This window comes from Aedes albopictus, chromosome 1, assembly GCF_035046485.1.
Source record: "Aedes albopictus strain Foshan chromosome 1, AalbF5, whole genome shotgun sequence".
Classification (NCBI taxonomy): Eukaryota; Metazoa; Arthropoda; class Insecta; order Diptera; family Culicidae; genus Aedes; species Aedes albopictus.
In genome coordinates this window covers 334,071,274-334,072,780 of record NC_085136.1, presented here as the reverse complement: position 1 = coordinate 334,072,780, position 1,507 = coordinate 334,071,274, and the positions used below count along the sequence as shown (strand labels likewise).

The 1,507-nt window shown below is 48.6% G+C and overlaps 1 protein-coding gene across 1 annotated transcript; it reads right to left on the bottom strand.

The window, feature by feature from the left end:
• Nucleotides 1-373: 373 nt before the first annotated feature.
• Nucleotides 374-1,281, bottom strand: LOC134284110 (uncharacterized). Its single transcript, XM_062842417.1, has 2 exons — nucleotides 1,214-1,281; nucleotides 374-905 (listed from the first exon to the last, which is right to left on the bottom strand). The coding sequence occupies exons 1-2, from the start codon at nucleotides 1,279-1,281 to the stop codon at nucleotides 374-376; spliced, it is 600 nt and encodes a 199-aa protein (XP_062698401.1).
• Between the last annotated feature and the right edge of the window lie 226 nt (nucleotides 1,282-1,507).

Here is a 1,507-nt window from a genome sequence, read left to right as displayed (position 1 = left end):
GAACAGTACTGCAGATCTATCTTCTTCTCGACGCATAACTCCTGCACGAAGCGCTCTCTGGTATTCATGTGCTTGGAACGCACGAAAGCTAAAAAAACTCTGGTTGCCTTCCATCACTACCATCGGTTGATCCTGTTGTTCACCGAAAACTTGAAGAAACTCACAGCCACAGTGCTTTTTGGCACGTTTCGATAAGCGCGTCGTTTTCGGCTTCCACGGACAAAAAGGTCACGGATGATTGGCGACGTCTTGCCCATGAAATGGTACCACTGCCGAACTGAAATACCATCCCGGAAGTAGCACGGCGACTTTCAACATCGTGAGCCCAATCCGCATCCGGGAACCCAAACAGCGTCTTATCAGTGATTCCTTCTCACTGCAGGTAGTAGTTTCTAGTCTTCTTCAGGAACCGCATAACACCCTTCGCAGCCATCCATTCTGCATCACTTGGTGCGCTAAACCTCCTTCTCGAAATCGCAGCAGAAGCAGCAATATCCGATCTCGTTACGACGGCCATGTAGAGTAACGCACCGACAACACTGCGATAGATCGTCGGATCGTCAAACGGTTTCCCAAATACGGCCTGTTTGAAGTATCCGAGGTACTTGGGCAATTTTGCAGGATTTCCTTCTTCCATACCGTGTGACTTTAGCAGTCTGTTGATATAGTAGTTGCCCAAGCTGATCTTGAACACGCCGCCGTGACGCCCTACTTCAATCCCAAGAACGTGATGCACTTCCCGGAGATTGGACAGTTCAAGCTCTGCATTGAGATGCTTCTCGATCATCTTGATATCGGTCCTGTCGATTGATGCATGCAGACGATCGTCAACAACCAGGAGAAGAACTTTTGCCTTGCCATTGCCGGCCTTGAAACCATTCTTCACGATTACTTCATCCAGCTTCCTGTTGCAACAGCGAACAGACTCATGTAATCCATAGATGCTAAGCTGGAGCCTACACACCATCTATTCCTTCCCAGCCTCCACGATTCCAGGCGGTTGTCGTATATACGAGCTTCCTCCTCCAAAGTTCTATGCAGATAGGCCGTTTTAATATCCAGATGCTGAAGAAACATGTCGTGTTTCGACGCCACTCACTGTTAAGAACGTTCGGAATGTTGCTTGACTCCGCAAACACCTCACCAACATCGACACCGAATCGCTGTGCATATCTTTGAATTTCACTACACGGGTTTCTACATTCTTCTTTACCTTGAAGACTCATCTCGATCCGATGACCTTCCGCCCATCGACACGACGCGCTTCCAATTCTTTTCCATGGCATTAAGCCACACAGGTTCTTCAAGAGCGTCTTTCACAGTCGCAGGTTCTTCCACTGCGTAACGTAGTTCAGGTCATAATCGTCGAGAAGCTTTGGACGTGTGCCTCGATTAGACCGCTCCGATTTACGGAGTCCGGACAATCGAGCTTGCTTCGGGCTCTCAATCGTCGGTTTCATAAAAATCTCCTGGATTTGAAGGTTATTGGAAACCTTCCTCAGCCGCA